This window comes from Phycomyces blakesleeanus (assembly GCF_001638985.1).
Source record: "Phycomyces blakesleeanus NRRL 1555(-) unplaced genomic scaffold PHYBLscaffold_20, whole genome shotgun sequence".
Taxonomy (NCBI): domain Eukaryota; kingdom Fungi; phylum Mucoromycota; class Mucoromycetes; order Mucorales; family Phycomycetaceae; genus Phycomyces; species Phycomyces blakesleeanus.
The window spans coordinates 388,733-407,223 of NW_017265153.1; the positions used below are offsets into that span (position 1 = coordinate 388,733).

The 18,491-nt window shown below is 35.3% G+C and overlaps 5 protein-coding genes across 5 annotated transcripts; 4 read left to right on the forward strand and 1 right to left on the reverse strand.

The window, feature by feature from the left end:
• Positions 1-16: 16 nt before the first annotated feature.
• On the forward strand, positions 17-751 carry PHYBLDRAFT_115953 (hypothetical protein; the record flags this gene model as incomplete). The annotated part of the gene is made up of 1 exon (XM_018428487.1): positions 17-751. One exon carries the CDS (start codon positions 17-19, stop codon positions 749-751), a length of 735 nt encoding a protein of 244 aa, XP_018287887.1.
• A 442-nt stretch (positions 752-1,193) lies between these two features.
• PHYBLDRAFT_171869 (hypothetical protein) lies at positions 1,194-2,312 on the forward strand (the record flags this gene model as incomplete). Its single annotated transcript, XM_018436683.1, has 3 exons — positions 1,194-1,574; positions 1,747-1,914; positions 2,082-2,312. The coding sequence occupies 3 exons, from the start codon at positions 1,194-1,196 to the stop codon at positions 2,310-2,312; spliced, it is 780 nt and encodes a 259-aa protein (XP_018287888.1).
• A 507-nt stretch (positions 2,313-2,819) lies between these two features.
• Positions 2,820-4,564, forward strand: PHYBLDRAFT_149031 (hypothetical protein; the record flags this gene model as incomplete). Its single annotated transcript, XM_018432204.1, has 2 exons — positions 2,820-3,184; positions 3,265-4,564. The coding sequence occupies 2 exons, from the start codon at positions 2,820-2,822 to the stop codon at positions 4,562-4,564; spliced, it is 1,665 nt and encodes a 554-aa protein (XP_018287889.1).
• A 1,184-nt stretch (positions 4,565-5,748) lies between these two features.
• On the reverse strand, positions 5,749-10,166 carry PHYBLDRAFT_149032 (hypothetical protein; the record flags this gene model as incomplete). Its single annotated transcript, XM_018432205.1, has 6 exons — positions 5,749-5,835; positions 5,909-6,064; positions 6,949-6,990; positions 7,066-7,227; positions 9,823-9,965; positions 10,046-10,166. The coding sequence occupies 6 exons, from the start codon at positions 10,164-10,166 to the stop codon at positions 5,749-5,751; spliced, it is 711 nt and encodes a 236-aa protein (XP_018287890.1).
• A 1,968-nt stretch (positions 10,167-12,134) lies between these two features.
• Positions 12,135-14,902, forward strand: PHYBLDRAFT_188162 (hypothetical protein). Its single transcript, XM_018439459.1, has 6 exons — positions 12,135-12,442; positions 12,619-12,716; positions 12,926-13,307; positions 13,473-13,943; positions 14,060-14,146; positions 14,221-14,902. The coding sequence occupies exons 1-6, from the start codon at positions 12,356-12,358 to the stop codon at positions 14,479-14,481; spliced, it is 1,386 nt and encodes a 461-aa protein (XP_018287891.1). The 5' UTR covers positions 12,135-12,355; the 3' UTR covers positions 14,482-14,902.
• The last annotated feature ends 3,589 nt before the right edge of the window (positions 14,903-18,491 follow it).

The following is an 18,491-nucleotide window of genomic DNA, read 5'->3' on the forward strand; positions in this document are numbered from 1 at the left end:
TTTCTTTGATACCAAGATGCTCCTACCACCTCTTCTCAAAGATCCCCTTGTTGCCCTGGTTGGCAATACGTGTTATACATCACTCATCGAAGACTTTCATCTCACCGATATTGAGTGTATTCAATATGCTATTTCCAAATGTCTTGGATTTGGTATTGTTGTCGGCAGCGCGATTGTAAAGCTACCACAGATCCTCACCATCACGTCTAACCGATCTGCCAAGGGGCTCTCATTGACCTCATTTGTATTGGAGACGATCGCATACTGTATTACTCTGGCATACAACCTCAGACAGCAAAACCCTCTCAGTACGTTTGGCGAGGTGTTTTTTATGACTCTTCAGAATATTTTGATCACCCTCTTGATTCTCCACTATGCTCAACGACAGCGGGAGATGATACTGACCTTGGTCGGATTTGTTGTACTTTTGCTTGGATTGACAAGTAGTCGACTGGTACCTTCGTGGTTGATGGCCAGTCTTTATGCAGTCACAATTCCCTTGGCGTTGGCAAGTAAAGTACCACAGATATACACAAACTACACAAGTCATTCCACCGGACAGCTGTCGCTGGTGGCCGTCATCAATTACTTTGTGGGAAGTAGTGCACGGGTATTCACTACCATAACTGAGCTGGATGATCCTTTAATGCTGGGTGGAAATGTATTGGCTAGTATTCTTAATGGAATCCTACTTATCCAGGTGGTTATCTACTGGAACAAGGATGAAGAGAAACCGTCAAAGGCCGATTGACATTATATAACCTATACATATACATATTCAATAGAAATCTTTATATCACTATTTATTTATTTTTGGTGTCTGGTTTTTTAACCTATATTTCCTTTCCTTCTCCATTACCCAGCCTTTATTGTTATTTCTTATACTTCTTCCTCTTTTATATGCATAGAATACAAAAGTATTGAAGGTTAAAATTGTTTATCTTGTTATCTTGGTACCTTTGGGTGAAAACCCTGATCTTCGTTTCTTAATTAGGCTTTTAATCTACCGATTTTGCTTACAAAGCTAAATAACAAGATTGCCGCTGAGACCATGTCGGTCATTAAAGACCAACGAAATGTCTTCAATATTCCCTTTAAAGTCACTGATTGTGTCTATGTTTTAAAAAAGAACAAAAAAAAACAAAAAAAAAACAAGAATAGGAATAGGAATAATCGTATTTGATCCTTTTATGATGTTTTCTCGATTAGTAGTCCAGACAGCAGCGGGTATTAATAGGCGGTTCCCAAGAGCTGTTCTTCAGGCACGCTTCTTTACCCAACAGCACCAGAAACAAGCTCGGTCTCGGCTCTTGTCACCTTTTTTTATCTCTACCACTTCTGCTATTGTTGCTACCGGTCTCACATTTGCTGTAATGTCTACTCAACACCACGATGATCTCCTTGAACAAAAGATTGCTTTGAATGGCACTGCTGATCATGAAGTGGAAGAAGCTACAAAGTACTTGAACAACATGACTATTGTCAAGGAAGCACGTTCAAACAAGAATATGTTTGAAATTGAAGCCTACAGTCATCTCAATGGTAGTGCCAAACTTCACTCATTGACAGCCTCGGTGAGTTTATGAATTTGTATAGAAATAAAGAAAAACTAAGAATTGAAAGTTGAAATTGTTTTAAAAAAAACAATGATAATGATTATTATAATTATAATTATAATAGTAATAGTAATGGCAATGGTAATATTAATAGTAATAACATCAATGCTAATAATTTGGGGTTTAATAGACACTTCGTGGCAAGGGTAAAGTAATCGTGGCTCCGGTTATCTTTTACAACAAGTCAATGACAGAAGTCACGATTGTCTGTCACTTGGGCACTGAGTTGTGCGGTCATGACGGCATCATTCATGGAGGTATGCTGGCCACCCTTTTGGATGAAGTCTTGGCCTGTGTAGTAAGTTGCTATTCTGTTTTCATTTGTATTCTTAATTTGATTAAATAAAGAATCAATAGAAGCACACATACATACATATATAGTTATATGTATGTAATATAGTATTCTTTGGATTCTAAATGATGAAATTCTTTTTTGCAAACTTTTTATTTTATTTTATTTTATAGGCTTTCCCTGCTTTACCCAATAACATTGGCTTTACCGCCAACCTCAACATTGACTACCGTAAACCTGTCAAGTCTGACCAGTGGGTTGTAATGCGCGGTCAGCTCGACCGTCTTGAAGGTCGCAAGGCTTATGTTGAAGCTTGGATTGAGGATCTTGAGGGCACAAAGATGACCGAAGCAAAGTCTCTCTATGTTGCACCAAAGTCCATTATCCCAAAAATTGGATCCTAAGTCCTTTTTTTTAGTTTCTTTTCTTTTCTATGTTTCACACTTGTATAATTTTGTTTAGAATTTTAAAAGGCCTATCGTAGATTTGATTTCTCTTTTTTCTCTCTTTCTCTCTCTCTTTATCTACATTTTCATTTTATAATACATATATTATGTATATATGATTCATGTATTTAATGACGTTATGCATGTACACCATTATAGCCTTGTAACCCATCTTAATAAGAGTCAGTCTGTCATATTTACCCCCCCAAAATAATACTAATAAAATACAATCAAATAAAAACTCCTCTTTACTCATCAAAGGCTAATATATATACATATATATATTGTATATATAAAAACCCAAGACAATTGGAATAATTTCAGTTGTCTTCCTTTTAATATAATTATATATTTTTATATATTAAAGAAGAGACAATAATTAGTTTCTCTACTTACTAAAAATAATAATAATAACGTAATTTTTTCCAAACCATTTGATCTTTCTCTTTACTCTTTATTAATTAAATGATCCACTTGCTGAACCCGTCAGAGTGGGTTGCTCCGTTGGTTCCCCTCTTTGCTCTGGTCATTCTCCCATTGGGACCTATATTCATCCCGAGGGCGTATCTGGTCATCCTCTTTGTCTACTTTACCGTCTTTCTCTACACTCAAGTCAACCACGTCTGCAAATTCTGGATCACGTCTCGAAAGATCACCAACACAGTCCGTAGATCGAATCTCCGGCGCTCCAAAGGCACAAATACACCCTCTCAGTTGGACATAGAAGTTACTGGCGACCGTCTTCATTATTTGTATGCTTTCATTATTCCCAACTATTGTGAGCCTGAAGGTCTACTGAGAAGTACTATTGAGAAAATAGCCTCTCATTCGTAAGTATTCTCTTGTGTTGTTTTACTATTCAATTCTTATGTGTATATTAACATATATATATATATTGGATCTACGTTAGTTCTGCAAAGACCAATTACTGCATAATTTTGGGTATGGAAGAGTCCGAAAAGGACCATACAGATAAGGCCAGGCGTCTTCAAGATCATTTTCAAGGCCGATTTGCTCATTTCATTTCCACTCACCATCCTACTAATATTCCTGGAGAGTCTCGCGGAAAGGGATCTAATGTGGCTCATGCAGCTCGCCATGGGTGCCGTGAATTGATGGAGCGTGGGGTTTGCCGTTCTAAAGTCATCTTGACTGTGACTGACTCTGACGCCGATATTCCAGAGCTGTATATCCGAGAAGTCGAAGACACACTCAACCGATCGGATGATCCTTACCGTCTGATCTTAGCCCCACCAATCTTCTTTTCACGAAACTGTTTCAAAGTCCCGGCCGCAGTCAGGGTAACCGACATTACATGGTCAGCAATGGTAATGTCGAACCTGAGCAACAGCAGAGGACTCTCATTTCCTTGCTCGACCTACAGCCTCTCAATGGCACTAGCAGAACGAGTGGACTACTGGGACACGGACTCTGATGCGGTTGGAGAGGATATGCACATGTGGCTGAAATGTTTCTTCCAGACCAATGGCGAGGTCCGCACTGCGCCCATATACGTACCAATTAATCTCACAAACGTTCAGGCGAAAGGATACATGTCAAACATCAATGCTCGTTATGTCCAGGCCAAACGTCACTACAATGGAGTCGCAGATGTAGCCTACACAATCAAAAGCAGCTTTTCGGTCCTTATGGGAAAATCTGATGGTGGGTGTCTTGGAAGCATTGGTGGCAATGGCTTGTTAGAAATAACCTCGCCGTCTAGCTGGGAAGACAAGCTACGTGTGTGTTGTCTTATTCTTGAGGCCCATATGATTCCAGCCACGTCTGGATGGTTAATGTTTGCTGCAGTGCCACTTATGCAGTTCTTGCTCTTCCCTCCCTTTCACTCTTTGGCATTTGTGGATCCAGCCCAGAACCCACTTCTGGCGTCAGAGTTCTATGCCCAGCTCTGGTCTATGGTCAAAATAATCACTCTGCTTCTTCCATTCCCGCTCTTTGCTACCCTTGCGATCTATGAATCACTTCACCGATTTATTGATCGCGAACTTCTTTGCAAGTCTGAGACTAGACGGCTGAGACATCTGTTTGACTACACAATGCTACCGGTGGCCGCATGGTTGTTTATGACCCTTCCCTCGACCCTTGCTTGCATGAAGCGTCTGTTGAAGCGAGAAGAGCATTATGTTGTGGCCGAGAAGTTCTTTGATGACAACGAAAAGATCATTGTTCCAGTTGATCAATTAATTTAAGTCTTACAATCATTCACTCACTCACTCACTAATCTACTCCCACACCCATTTACTTCATTTACTCGCTTAATTACTCTACCATTTTACTCCCTTACTCCTTCATAAACAAACAACTAATTGATTCATATTTCCATTCCATATACAGCTCATATATACTCTCTACAAAATCAAACCAATAAAAAAAAGAATACAAATTATTTAAATAAGAATATTATTACTATTATTAATAGTAATATTAATAGTAATACTTACTTGAATTATTACCCCCCCCCCCCTGTCAATATAACCCATGGATTTTAATATCTTTATATATATATATTAATTATATACTTAATAAACCTTTGATCTACCTAATATTCTCTTTATCTCTTTTTAGGTGCGTAAAATTTAGAAAAAAAACTTCATTCAAAATAATCTAATCAACTTGGCTCATAAATTGATTAATTTCGATACTCCAGGATTACCAATCTTGGACCGATCTGTGGCACGTTTGATCAATACTGGGTCTTTATCATAAGCATTCTTTCTTTTTATTTTCTTTAAACCAAAAAAAAAACGTGAATTTGACAATGCAAGTGTAAGTAGCAAGTGAAATATATTATGTCCTTGAATGCGCAATTCCTAAAGGCAATTATTATTGGTATCATTGATATAAGAATCATATCCATTAAGCAGCGAGAAAAGCCTTTGTTGATTCTTTCTTTATATATATATATATTATTGATCGGGTGTCAAATTCTGTGTATAGCTTCTTAAAATGCCACCGAAATGGACTTGATTGAATGAAGAAGGAAGACAAAAAAGATACAATGGAAAATAGAAAATATAAAGAAGGGTTAGTAAACGTAGGAGAGTAAAGAGGAAAAAAGGAAGATAAAGAGAGAGAGAGAGAGATGCTTAAGCTAGTGCTACCCTGTGTTTTTCTTTTCTATCACAGTCTTTGTCAATTCATGCATTTTTTGACTTGAAAAAAAAAGTGGAATTCAAATACAGTGCGGCTGGTAAATTTTGCCCGCTTTGAAAAATGGGGGTACTCAGCCAGATTGATCGAACAAATTCTTGTGTGAATTTTAGCCAATGATATTATTTTGTAGTTGAAGACACCAAAAGATAAAAGTACACAATTCGTACAAAATTCATAGATTTTTATAACATTTATAGAATAAGCTTTCGTACATTCTGATTTATTCTTTGAACCCATATGCACCTAGACTCTCGAAGAAGCCAAGTGTTCTTTCCTTTGGCTCAAGATCTGGCAATACATTGTCAACCTTGTGTATGTTTTTTATAGCCTTTAAGGGTTTATTCAAGCTCCTTCACGGCAGCTATCTGCTCCAACTTTACATTAACTTCCTTTTCGATTACTTCTAAACAGTAATCTTGCGGGGAAGACGTTCCTTGATGGGGCACGACGTTTTTATCTAACCGGACTAATTGATTGTGACTACCTGTCCGAGTCCCAGTGTCTTTCTCTAATCCTTCAGGGCAAAATGGTGTGGCCTGGAAAAACGCAATATATTTATTGTACACATTAGCTTACTGCTTTGTCATCACATTGTGTGTTAATCTATATTTCCCCAGACACCTAACTCTCATTCTTTTAAGAGTTAGAGCCTGTCTTTGGTCAATTTAATAAGGAAATACTGTCTCATACGAAAAACAAATCCTGTATATTCAATTAATAACCGTTTGTACCTTAGATTTAGAATTGACAACAAAGAAGTAATAATTAGTCACAAATGCACTATATCAATAGCCATTTATTCAGTTCGTAAGAAGATGTCGTCCTTAGAGTGTGATGCAATCTTGTTGAATATCTTACTATTTATTCGCCTTCTTACGCGTATGATGTCTATAACTTTCTTTCACCTAATGTTTCCAAAGTTTGCCAGCACAAACCGGCAAGTAATTGCCACGCATCCCTTTTTCTTTCTGCAAAGTGCAAAAGAGAGCCTTTATACGAATATTATATGCCCTTAGGGAACAAATAGAATTATTTCATGCCGGCAAAAAGGTCACGATTTGTGGTCCGGTAGAATCAAATTGTCGTCTCCCACCAGGAAATGTTGTCCCCCTAAAAGTAACGATGATCCATTAAGGAGAAAGATAAAACCATTATCATGTTGGATATAAAATAACGACTCAGCTTGTCAGAGAGCTGTACGTTTTTTCAGTCGAAATTTGATCGAAATTTGATCTTCCTAAAAGACGTACGAATTTTGTTCGTCGCTATTACAACTTAGCTCAATAACATTGCCTTCAGAATTTAAAAGTTGATCGATCAATCTGGCTGAGTACCGCCATTTTTCAACTTCGAAACAAGCTTGGTTCCAAGATAACACGAGAATATTACGTCAAAAATTTAATCAAAAAACTGGACTCACACTTGAAGAGACACCTTGCTCATCCGTTGAAGATAATGAACTCTACAATAGCACATTTTATACTATTATGAGTAGAAATATCCACTAACATTGTGAAATAGTGATATTCATTAACACCTCAAGTGTTTTGTAGGCTCTTTCGGATGAGTTTTCTTCAAATGAAGTACTAGTCGAAGCGGCCTCGCTTGTATTCAAGTCAAGCAACCCATTCATGAAATTTTTCCATACAGTTCTGCAGTCATTGTAAGCCTTTAATCGATCATTCAGGTTCTGCAGCGTCTATTTAACTTTCTAAATTATAGCGTCAGTGGGTTGTTTATTGACGATATTGATGTTTACAACAACGAAATAAGTTATAACTATTATATTCTATGGCCAACTCTGAACTCGTTCTCAAGATCAATTCAGAAAACTAAGTTTCCATTGGGTGAAAAGAGATTAGAAGCTATATTCCAGGAGCCAAAGGTGATCCATAATGACAATCGGCATTTCTATAATGCTGATGGTATCATTTCAAATATAGAAAGTGAGATCGAAATAGCAATCTTGGAAACAACAGATCCCTTACTTCAGTAAAAGTTCCAACAGAATCAAAGACGTCAGAGGAAAAATTGAGAAAGTTGATTGATCTATTTTGGTTCTTAAGAGTAAGATATACTTGATCCATATTCTGACATTTTATTTATCATTAATACATTTTGTTAGCAACTAATCAACAAACCATATCAAACCATCGATGAGCTACAAGGATCACACATTGATAATATGAAGAAAAAGGCTAGGAAGTTGGAGGGGCACAAAAAATTAACAAGTTTGTGGGACAACTTCGAAATAAACACTCTAATCAAGTTTCCACAGATTTACATCAAAAAATCAAGTCATTTGCAAATCAATATCTCACCAATTAGACCAGATAACAGTAGTTAGATATTAGGGCATATCTATCGCTGGTTTTTCATTAAACTAACATAGTCTACTGTATGCGCTTTATACTTGGAATATTTCAAAGTTATTTAATTAAAACATACATGTTAACTTGTAGACCAAGTAGAGATAAATGGATTTACATGTAACAAATATTTGTTATTTCGATACTGGAGTTAAAAAAAAGGTTTTCTGTTATAACAAATACAAACATCTTTATTTATTATCTACCATCAAAACGAGCATTCTCAAGACAATTAAGAGTGGCGGAAGCCATACAGAAAGTAATATCAGTATTGTAGTAGTTGAAGCTAAATGTAAAAAAAGATATTGCTATGCACAGGCGAGAAGGAAACTAACTTGTCACTACAGAATTGCAGATACTGAACAATTAAAAAAAAACAGTAAGCATATTATATTGTTACCTGATTTTGAGTTTTTTTCTTTTAAAAAGCCAAACAAGTTTCATCAGATGTATGTAATAGACAATATTAATCCAATAACCACCGATCAGATTAACTGAAGAGCTAGTGTCGAGTCTGGAAAGACCCCGAGTTCAGAGGATTAAGCAGACGCGGCAGGTCCTATCTTCCAAAGCTCCTTGATAGGCTTGCCGGGTTCGTCAGGGAGAAATGCATGCTCCCTCAAGTCGTTGGTCTACTATTTATCCGATGAAAACCAAAACAATGAGGGTACTTAGTCAAGTTGTTCGAACATTTGTTAAATTTAGGAAACAATATTATTGGGCTAAAATTGTAATAGCGACGAACAAAATTCGTACGTCTTTTTGGAAGATCAAATTTCGAACAAATTTCGATCAAATTTTGATCGAAAAACGTACGGCTCTCTGACCGGCTGAATCGTTATTTTATATGCAATATGATAATGATTTTATCTTTTTCCTTGATAAATTATTGAATGTATTAGCAGTAGCTTAATATAACACTTCTTTCTCTCCATATTACATGCCAAAATACTACAAAGTAACAAATAATCGTTCCTTTAAAGAAATCGCATAAAATCAGTGGATTTATCGTGAAGAAAAAAAACACTGGTAAAGTCTTTATCAGCAAGTACAGATGAACTTATTAAAGATATTCTAGAATTCATCGAAGAGGGAGTTGATGTTAAGTTGGAGCTGATAGCTGCCGTGAAGGAGCTTGAAAAAACCCTTAAAGTCAATAAATACGTACACAAGGTTGACAATGTATTGTCAGATCTTGAGTCAAAGGAAAGAATACTTGGCTTCTTCGAGAGTCTAGGTGCATATGTGCTCAAAGAATAAATCAGAATATGCAAAAGCTTATTCTATAAGTGCTATAAAAATCTATGAATTTTGTACGAATTGTGTACTTTTGTCTTTTGGTGCCTTCAACTACAAAATAATATCATTGGCTAAGATTCGCATAAGATTTTGTTCGAACAGCCTGGCTGAGTACCCCCTCCCCCCCCAATATACTAAACCAGTTATTTCTATTAAAAAAAATAAAGCTTGGAAGTAAAAATTTTGGAAAATCTTGAAGCATAACCGCGAGTAGAACCAGGTAAATGTTCATTTGTAATGATGAGGTTCAAATTCAATCTAAAGACGCTTAAAGGCTTGGTGCGTAGTTTAGGAGTGACATGTTGTGACTTTGTCGTAAAAGAAGAAGAAGAAGAAAAAGCGAACATGCATTCCGGTCTTTCGCAGGATTTTTTATGAAATACCCATGTATTTTTTTTGGTACATCAGACATAATACAATAATTCGGATATTCTTTTGAACATCTCGTTTTGTTAAGCTCCGTCATCTTTGATATTGTTGGGGGTATTCGGGATTGATTTAGGGTTAAAATATCAATAATGAGAAACAAAGTATACATTGTGAAAATGTTGTTTATTTAATGTGCTATAAGGTAAGGTTGAAAGGTATTGAAGTTTCGATCGCAATTTTAAAGGTTGGTATCGTACATCAAAGCGTTTTATCTTGCGTGCATTAAGATCACTTGCCAATATGTTTGCTTTTTCAATAGATAAATCTTCCGATAATGCCAAAGTTGTCAAGGCGGTGCTATCGTCCAAGTCAAAATGTAAAGCGATTCGCTCAATACTCGCTTGATGAGCATGATTAATTCAGCGGCTTGAAGTGACTAAGATATTTTAATGTTTTAATCCCCCACAGATAGCTTATTACCGTCGGTGTTTCCCATGACTGTTACCAATGCGTCGTGAGATTTGTTGTCTACGGATGGCCAGGATGACAAGATTGCCATGTCTATATTATTAACAAAAGTTTCTCGATGGACATCAAGCATTAGTTATTGACTCTAAAATATTTACTGTATTGGCAAGCATGGCTTCGTTCCTCTTATTGAAGATCATATTATAAGCAGGTATTTTAATGCAGGAAAATCGCAATTGAGTCAACAATGCCCAATCGTCGTTCAAGAGTTGGCAACAATCATCATTCAATTACGTAAAGCTTTTTTTTTCGAGAGCTTGTGAAAGTAAAGTTTGTAGTATATTATGGAAAACAGTGTTGCTTCATCATTTAACTTAATACTGGTATCCTGCCTGTGTTTCCTATCATATGTGATATACTTCATGCTGTAGAACTGGTCTTGAATTTTTGGTTATCAAGGACGCAAGATTCAATTCCGCATGTCCTCGATGCTGCCATATTTAACACATATAAAAGCATATTCATATTTGGATAACTAAGTAGCTATCCCCTTTTCAGCAGGTAAATATATTATATATACACTCCCACCAGAGAAGCCACCGTCAGACTTTTTGCTTTCAAGTTCCAAATAAATTACTTTTCAGCTTCTTTAGGTTATATCTTGCAAAAACCCCGACTGAATAAGACAGAAATTCTCATTTTCTTGTATATAAAACAATGTCTAAGGTGTGGTGCCTGAAGGATATAGACCTTTAAATCTTGCAAATTGTTGATAGAGCCTTTTCTTGCTTGAACTTTGTCTTTTAGAGCATCCCAAACATGCTCAATTGAGTTCAGATCCGGATATTGGGATGTCCAATTGTTAAATCGCAAAATCTCCCAGCTGCTTTCTTTTTTTTTTTCTTTTTTTTTTTCAATCACGTCATGTATATTATCTAGTATGGTATTGGGCGCCATCATCTTGGAATTTAAACATGTTGCCGTGCTCATAATTTGCTTTTGTGTACCAGGGTCTGGTATTTTGGCTTTGATGTGCCATTCTCTTCCCAAAACTTGATGGCGCTACTAATTGTTGTTTAGGGGATGCTAATGTAGTTTACAATCACAGTTGAGGTGAGAGGGTATTTATCAGCTTTTATATAGTCAAGTAACACTGTCACATTCAAGCTCTTACAGCTCGTATCTAGGAGACGAACTTCTGGTTCTTTTTTATTTATTTATTTCTTGCTTAAATGATTGATTGAGTTGTAATGAAAGACGGCAAAATAATGATGTGGTAAAAAGAAGAAGTGTATTCCTGGGGAAATGCATACATACTGTAAAGGTATTCAAACCATCATACAAAAGAAAGAGAGAAATATAGAGAGAAAAGAAAAGGAGAAAAGAAACAGATCTCATTTCTGGATGTCGTGACATCATTGTTGAGCACAAAGATAGTATTATTATTTTTGGGCGACACCAGCTTCTGAATCTGCGACTTTTTTTTTATCATTATTTTTTCTTAATAAAAAAAAACTTTAAAAATCATGTAAGAAGTAAATTTGTCTCAAAAAATATCCTGTTTGTCTAAATTTGTAAAATAATTTCGTAAAAAAAAAAAAAAAAAAAAAAAAACACGTAAACTGAAGAAAGAGAAATAATTTCTGGGTTACAAACAGGTAACTTGTATCTGCAGTTGCAGTTGCACACTTCTTTAATGAATTTAAACTAAAGATAAACCTATTCTTCCACATAACGCTTTCAATTAAAAGGAGGATGGCAAGAAATATACTCAATTGAACCCATACAATAAATTGGCTTACTTTTTTTTTTATATCAAATAATTATCAAGTAAATAAATCCAAAGATAGCCAGGCTAAATCACACCTTAATGTAATAATATTATAGATTGATTCCTCTCTTCTATATATATCTTTATTCTTTATTTCATTTTTCCCACCTTTATTATTATTAGTACTGGTACTGGTACTGGTACTGGTATTGACATTGGTATTGATATTGGTATTACTATTACTATTATTACTTTTTTTTTCTTTTTTTTTTCTCTTTCTATTTCTATTTTCTCTCTCTCTCTCTCTCTCTCTCTCTCTCTCTCTTTCATTTTTCATTTTTCATTTTCTTCCCTTTTCTCTCTCTCTTTCTATATATAAATATTTACTTTATCACAACTACATCCCCATTAACCTCTGCTTGTTAAAGGAACTTTCTTACTCAGTCATCACTCATCTGCGCGTCAAAAAAGTCAACTTCCCTTTCTTTTCTTTTCTTTTCTTTTTACTTTCTTAATTTTTCTGCTTTATACTCTTTTATCACCACTTTGGAATGCGCCAACAAGTATCGCCATCAACTCATCCTCCAGGAAAAATAGTATTTGCTAAGCTGAAAGGATACCCCTGGTGGCCTGCAAGAGTGAGTCTGTGTTTCTAGTGTCAAGATGATGAGAATGACTCTTTGAACTTCTTGTCTTCTTTTGAAAGCCATATAGCCTACTATATGATGACGATAATAATATTAATATTAACGTTCGTAATTTATTTATTTTTTATTTGTTTGCTTGTTCGTGTGTTTGTTTGTTTGTTCTTTAGATTGCAAATGAACAAGACGTACCTCAGAAGGTACTTGTGAAAAAGGCAAAGACAAAATGCCCTCTTTGGACAGTGCGTTTCTTTGGAACAAAAGACTAGTAAGTTGAAGCAAAACAAGAAAGATATCAAGGGTTGAATATCAAAAAAAAAGGTGTTTTGTGTTATTATGTATATGTGTATATGTGTATAAATATAAATATATTCATATTGATATTGATATTCGTATATTTATATATGTATGCATATATATATATATATATATATTATTTCTATGTGCTTGTGTGTGTGTGTGTATATGATTGAATAGTGGATTTGTGGGAGCGGACAATATCAAGCCTTTCAAGAATGAAGATGTAGAAAAGGATCTGAGTGAAAAAAAATTCAAAAGCAAAGATCTTGAAGATGCGGTGCGTCATGCACTGGATCCATCGGAAGAAGATCCCATAATACCGGATCAAGACAGTCCGTCACCGTCCCCAGCATCGCCACCGTCCCCACCATCCAAATCACACCAAAAGTCCACCCGGAAGAAAGCCGACGCACCCAAAAAGACTGAGACTAAAAGGAAAAGAGCTAAAAAGGAAAAAGCGGGGACTAATGAACCAGACGAGCCACCCAAGAAGAGACAGTATCGCAAACAAGTCAAAGGTGATGATACCGAAGAGGTGTCTAGTAAAGATATTAAGAGGGTAAGTTGAATGTTACAAGTAGTGTCCTTCGATAGAGTAGTTTGGTAACCAATAAATATTTATTTATTTATTTATTTATTTATTTGATTGATTGATTGATTGATAATAATAAATGAAATGAAATTAAATTAAATGAAATTAAATGAAATCATAAATGGGATTCAGTTTAAATCAAGCTCAAATGGGAATGTGAATGGAGCTGGTAGAGCTGGAGTTGGATATGGTAATGGTTTTGATGGTGGTCTTGGTCTTGGTAGCATACCTGCAATCAGACCAGATCCACCATCACCAGTACCAGCACCGGTACCAGCGCCTATAGCTCAACAACAACAATATCAACATCAAGAGCAACATGAACATGAACATGAACAGGAACAGGAACAGGCACAAGCACAGGCACAGGCACAAGCACAGGAACATGAACAGATACAGGTACAGGTACAGGAACAACGACAGGATGAACAACACAGACAACAACACAGACAACAACACAAACATCAGCAACCGATTCTTAATGAACATACTAAAGGGCGGGATTTGGATATTGACCAAGCAGATTCGGTTGAAAAGCAAGTGTTTAAAAAGGTTTATCACATCCGGCACAAGCTACAAAAGCTGGTTTATTGCAAGAAGCCTGTAGGTTGTGGTTGCAGTTAATTTTAGCTATACATCTAAAAGAAATACAATTAGTGTGTGAATTTGTTCTAATACTAAAAACCAAATCTGCTGTTTTTTTTTAAAAAAAATTAAAGGGCGAGATTCCAAAAGAAGATTATAGCAAGATCAATTTGGTTATTAAAGAGATTGAGGACATTCATATGAACTATCACTTGCTAAAGGTATAATAACTGTCATTATTTTCTGGTCTTTGAGGTACTGTTATCATTTGGAAATTTATTCAAAAAGCTTACAGGAAACAAAGATGGGTAAAGTTGTCAAGGCTGCATGCTCCTACAGTTACGAGGGTGAGAATGAATACAGCATTAAAGAACGGTGCCAACAATTGCTCAGGACCTGGAAAACCGAAGTACTTGTCACCAACGAAAGCAGCAATTCAGAGTTACTCTTGGCAAACACTGTAGAGTCTGTAAGATCCAGAAACCACATACAGCTGGAAGACAGAACTTTACCTTTGCTTGGTCATTCAGAAGATGCTGTTCTGCAAAGGGTCTGAAATTAATTATTAATTAATCAATCAATCAATTACTCCACTCACATATCTTCCTTTTTCAATTATCCTTCATCTTCTTGCCCGCCATTCACAAATACCCACTCTCGCCTTTACCTTTACCTTTACCTTTACCTTCACCCTCGCTTTCACCACAATACCCGTACAAAACCTCTCTCCTCTCTATCTATCTATCTATCTATCTATTCACTATCTTTCTTACCCTTATCTACTTTTTATCTACTTTTTATCTACCTATTTATCTATTTATCTATTTATCTATCTTTCTTTTATATTTGCAGCTGTTGTTATTTTCTTCATTTTTTATTTACATCTTTTGTATTTTGCTTTTCTTTTTTTTTTTATTTCTTTCGATTTCCTTCTTCTTCTTTTCAATTAAATAAATTGTTACCAAAAAAATCAAACCAAAACACACACACACACAAACAAACAAATAAGAACAAGGAATGTCTAAATCAAGTCAAACCAAAAATGATAACAAACACAGTTTTTGCGTGTTTGTGAGACAAAATAGGAGAGAGAATCCAATTTAATATCACCAGAAATGAGAACCACGTCTACATCTACGTCTACGTTCACCTCCACTTTCTTCACCCACCCGTCCCTCTTTTTTTTCTTTCTTTCTCCCTTTCTCTCTCAAAGCGTAACATATTTCCAAGTAAACTTTCAAAATTCGTAAAAAAGTAAAGTAAAGTCTATTCTGATTGGTCACGATTCTTGCTTTAAGTAATTATCCAAATAAAGAAAATAGTCTAAGAATCACAGCCAATAATATTTAACTATAATTTAATTTTGTTTTACACAAATAGTATGCTATGTATAGAGGGATACATCAAGAATAAAAGCAATTTCTAGTGTTATTTATTAGTAATCAGGAGTTTATAGATTCTCCAAATCTTCTAGTTTTCAATAAAGTAGATACAGCCAAGCATTCAATGAAGTACGCTTGTTTTAGAGATGTACGAAGTGTCAGTAGTAGACGATTATCTTTTTCTTCACTGCGAAAAAAAAAGGGGGGGTGGAAATTACAATAGGCACAGTTTACCTGATAACAATTGAAAATGTGGAGTTAATTATTCATGTTCAAGTTGAAAACACAGATCTACTGTATCCTACTGGCTTGGATACAACAAGCAAAGGAACATAACTATGTCGGTCAATCTTGGGTCCACCAATGCTCATAAGCTGGTGCTCACTTGAATTAAATCCTACAATACAGCTGCTCATCTAAATCGACTTGTTAAGCCATATATTATTTATTGGCTGTTTAATATTCTCAGCTCTTCCAACTAAAATATATATGTATATATGTATATATATCAGGCCTCTTCAGATGGCCAGTTGACAATAGAGAGGGTGTTGGTGTTAGCACCAAGTTTACCCAAACTACCAGCTCTGATAGCTTGAGAAGGAGCCATAAATTTCTTTTGAATTAAGAAGAAATAAGTTTGTTGGTCATCATCCGAATAGTTATTGTACGTTATACTTCTTTAATTTTTTTTTTATTTCTTTTTGGTGGGGTGTCCTCCCATAAACCGTGTCGTTAGGCTCCTCAACTTCAATGGGCACATTATGCTTTATTAATATATTTTTACAGATTTATTAAATCTTGACAAACAAAATAAGGGAGCTCTACAACAAAAGAAGGTGTCCCACTTTTTTTTTGTCCAGACTCATGTGAAATACATATATATATAAAAAGAAGAGTGGAAACACTCTAATGGGAAATCAGCCTAAAAAGGAAAATAAAATGATCGCCCTCATTCACTCACCTGGATTTTCCTTACCTCACACCCGACAAATCTGAGTTTAACGGTCTAAACCCTTAGCCATCAAACCCTACGTTCCACCCGCCCTTCCCCTTCCCCTTCCTTTCTCTTCCTCTCCTTTTCCCCCACCCCCTTTTTCTTTGTATACAAGTTATGTGTGTGTATAGTAATTGTTTGATTTGATTTGATTTGATCTGACATGGTGATGATAATGAGGAATAGTATTTTATTGTGCAAGTGTATTATAATGAAATATACTCTTAATATAATTATCAATAATGCATGAGTAAATTGGAATTATTAAGCAAATAAGAATAAAAATAATTGCAATTGTAATGGTAATTATTAAAGAGGTGATTTGTATGGTAAAGAAGTAAATGACACATGGCTGATTTCATCCGAATAATCAAATCAAAGATCAGACAAAGAATTGTAAATCTAATTTTATAAAATCGAGCATTAAGGAATCGGGTTGCCAAAACGTTTATGCTGAATTTGGTTTCCAGCCCGATTTCATATCAAAAACAAATAGTCTATTGTTCAAAGATTGCGGGCAGACCAGGTATGGCGGAGGTGTACGGCTAACCGTTTTGACAGAAATCCGCATTTCATATAAATACCCCCCCCCTCCATCTTCTTGTCCCTTTCTATTTTTTCTTGGAATTATTACTTCACTCCTCTTTATCAACTCTATCTACATACTACTTTTTCTTTTTATTATTCTTTTGCCCTTTGGCTTCTCTCTATTAATCAAACCTAATACAAACACAAAAAAATGGGTCTCTCTTTCCACGTTCCCAAGTTCATCAAGAACCCCTTTGTCTTCAGAGACGAAGATGACCAGGTTTCATCCCACCCCTCTTCTCCTGCCCAATCAATTTACGAGGCCGAGATGTCAGTTACCTCTCCCAAAATGAAGAAATACCTCTATGATCCCATGTGTGCAAGCAAACGTCCCGATGTCGTCGGTCACTATTATGATCCCATGGGTGGCCGTTTCTCTCACAGTCACGGCGTTGACCCTACCAACACTGGTGCCTAAAATTTTAAACGATAGAAAAAAAAAGAAACAAGCCACACATTCACGTCAACATTTATCTCTCATGTCCACGTCCTCCTTATTACCGCAAAAAAAACCCCAAAGTCATACTACCGACTACAACTTCATCATTTCATCTTACCTCTTTATACTCTTTAATGTACAGCCCCATCTATCATTTTGTTATCCCCCCAAACCTTGTGGAGCCTCTTTACTATTATTTTAATTTTTTTTTTTAATATTAAAAATATATAAGATAGAAAATCTACTGAAATCCATATTTTATACCCTATTACTTGTTATCAATAATAAAATAAAAATGTATATACATACATAAACACCATACAAACATAAATAACATATTGTGCAAATTGAACAATGATATAAAATGATTGACTGACTGATTATGTGTATAAATGAGTCATATACTCTCTCTATCTTATAAGTTTGGTATATTTTCTTGGAATTATATACTACAAAATATACACAAACATGACAATTCACTGTCTGTCTGTTTGGTAATCATTGAAAAAAAAAATATCAGATCCAATTAATGTTGATTTATCTTGATTTTATTTAATTTTATGGTAAATTATTATGTATATACAGCCTAGCTAATCAAGCTACTATGTAGATCTTAAAGATCTTTCCTTTGGAATTAGGTCGTATAATATGTATACACTCTACGCGTATAGTGTAGTATATTTCCTTTAAAAATAACAATAATAATCTTTTTATTTTCATTTTGATAAATAGCTATAGGCGTTTAAGCTAATAAAGGGCAGCCAAAACAAAAAAAAGTTTTTTTTTAAAAAAAAAAAAAAAAGATTGTCCAATAGGAAGCGAGGAAATGGAAAGAATCGGAAAGGTAAAGCATTTGTATGTGTGTAATATAGTAAAGCAGTATCAGCCAAAAAAATAATAATTATAAAGCACAATGGAATGGGAGCTGGCTCATCGTTGAGCCATTAGAAATTTTTTTTCTTTGCAAGACTGATTGACCTCCAAATCTCATTTGCCATCATGTCACAAACAACAAAATCAAACTAATGGAAAAATAAAATAAAAATAAAAGGGGAGGATTGACTTTGTATAATGAGTGTGCAAAGTGTGTGAGTGGTGGATATTTCCAAGTGCTTTGTCCCACTCTATATTTCCATATACAGCCACAACCCTCGACTCCGGGT